General features: G+C 28.3%; 1 protein-coding gene across 1 annotated transcript in view; it reads right to left on the bottom strand.

Annotated features, from left to right (window-relative positions):
- Positions 1-2,072, bottom strand: part of LOC106686092 (pancreatic lipase-related protein 2) — a 17,015-nt gene extending 14,943 nt beyond the window's left edge. The window contains exon 1 of the mRNA XM_014429215.2: positions 2,013-2,072. Within this exon, the coding sequence (XP_014284701.1) occupies positions 2,013-2,034 (22 nt within the window). The 5' untranslated portion in view covers positions 2,035-2,072. The remainder of the gene's footprint in view (positions 1-2,012) is intronic.
- Positions 2,073-2,316: the final 244 nt, after the last annotated feature.

Genomic DNA, 2,316 nt, shown 5'->3' on the forward strand with positions numbered 1-2,316 from the left:
CACGCCTGTAACACTCCAATTTAACTTAGATCAGATTTACTAAATGTATTATAATGTACAGTTGTAAATAGCAATAAATAAATTAAAAAAAAAAAAGATACAGAGAATAAAAATTAATTGACTAAATACATATAAAACAAAACAAAAAGATAGTTACAAAGTATCTGTACTATTATAATATTGGTATAGTTAAAAGTGGAATTGAAGGGTTTTAATTGAGGGAAGGGATACTGGCCAAGCCGTGGCGAATTCAGACATGCGCGAGGATGTGGTACTTTTATATTTAATCTTATTTATTTAATTTCATTTAATCTCCTTTCTTTTTTTTTGTATTAAAAATAATATAATTCTAGTGCAATGGCCGAAACCACTTGTACGTCCGCCAGGCTGGCCTCTCTGAAAAACATTGATATGTGGATGGTTCGCTCTTTGTTTACTGAGCATTTGTACAAGCCTCCGATTCGTGGCGAGCGGCCAACATGTGGATCCGCTTTTTGATAGAATAGAGTTCCAGTGAAAGGCAGCTTGAGTAAAAAATGATGATTCGAAAAAATGATGATGAGTTGAGTTATCAAACTCAGCAGTTCTGTGAGGTTGAGAATAGTAGGGTAGAGGATTGGACTGAGAATTTAAATTGCAGATTTTCTAGAATATAAGAGCACTATTTACGCTGTGTATTAATTACTTGGAATAGAAAGGAAGCAAGGATGGACCGTTGGTCTAGTAAGTGCTGTAATAGTCGGAATCGATGTGCAGTTGCATGTCTTTTCAGTCTTTATTCATGAATGAACCATTGATAAATAAATATCGTTTCCATGGCAATTTTAGCTATTAGTTTCAACTTTTTGCCCAACACTGCTTTAGGGGAGAATATTTAAAAAAAAAATGCATTTATCCCTGTTGGACTATTTTGATGAGGATAAGACCTATCTGATATTAAAGACAATTTAATTGTACATTGATATATCGAGTTTAATCAAAAGCATTGGAAACGTTTTGGAGAAACTTGGAAAAATGTAAAAAATCGATTCTATAAAGTTGAATCAGCCAGTCGATTATATTGAAAAATCATAACTCATAAAATTCTAATTTGAATTTTTTTACAATTGCAGTACTTCCCTATTCTATATTTAGGTAAGTAAAAGTGAATAAAATATGTTCACTGATTTCAGTCATCAATTATTACTTCATAAAAATCTGTTGGCATGGAAACTATTAAAACTAAGTTAAAATACGACATAACGACGATAAAAAATTGAATAAGTCCTCAATGTCTTGAAAAAATTCATTATGTTTTGGAAAAAATAAAACGAATCTGAAATAGCTATTTAAATGAAATTTTATTAGAACAAAATAATATCAAATAATACAATTTTATATTGGAACACCATAAAAAATGTCAAATTATGTTAAAAGTAATTATAATAAAATTAACTCACTTTTAATAGTTTCGATACCAATACGTTTTTATTGAACAATAATTAATGTCTGGCATCGACGATACATTAGTTATCGATTAATAAATAAACTTAATCGAATTCATTATTTAATCGAAATTGAGGGCGAAACGTTGCCAAAAATAAAAGCGTCCTCTTATTTGTATATCATTTGTATACCACTGACTATCTTCTCATACTTAATTGATAATTATATTGATTAAATTAAGTTTAGTAATTAAATAAATCACTATGTGGTAAAAACAATGTAAGTATTGAATGTGCGATACAAATAAATAAATACATTTTAGCATTTTTATTAATTTTACTTAAATAATTGATAATATCTTACATAATGGAGAAAAAAAATTAATCTATTGTTGCCTAATTTATAAAAAAAATAAGGAAAAAATATAGATTAGATTGAAATTAAAAAATTACCATCTCAGCACAGTTTTCACACAACAGAAGCAGAATAGATTTCCAAAATATTTTTAAACTATTTGAAAATTATTAGGTGCACATTTACCTAAGAATAAGGCAGAAGGTAGAAGAGATAATCAAAAAGAAACTTACCAATTACCAGAAGTAGTCCCATATCGACTGAGACTGTTCGATTAATGAAGATATGTTTTATGAACTGTCGAACAAGGTCGAAAGTAGTGGGGGGGGGATTACACTCCAAATTTATGTTTGATTCTTTATTTGAGTCAAACCATTATGATTTTGAAAATATTTATTTTAAAACAATATACAAAAAGTCAAAGGTTTGAGACCATCTCATTTATTTAAGAAAATCCGTTACATTGTCGAAAAAATAAAAAATACATAAAATAAGTTCTGAAAAGAAATTTTACTTCAAAAGTATTTTATGTACAAT

Source organism: Halyomorpha halys, unplaced genomic scaffold (genome assembly GCF_000696795.3).
Source record: "Halyomorpha halys isolate HHAL.00 unplaced genomic scaffold, Hhal_1.1 Scaffold777.1, whole genome shotgun sequence".
Lineage (NCBI taxonomy): Eukaryota > Metazoa > Arthropoda > Insecta > Hemiptera > Pentatomidae > Halyomorpha > Halyomorpha halys.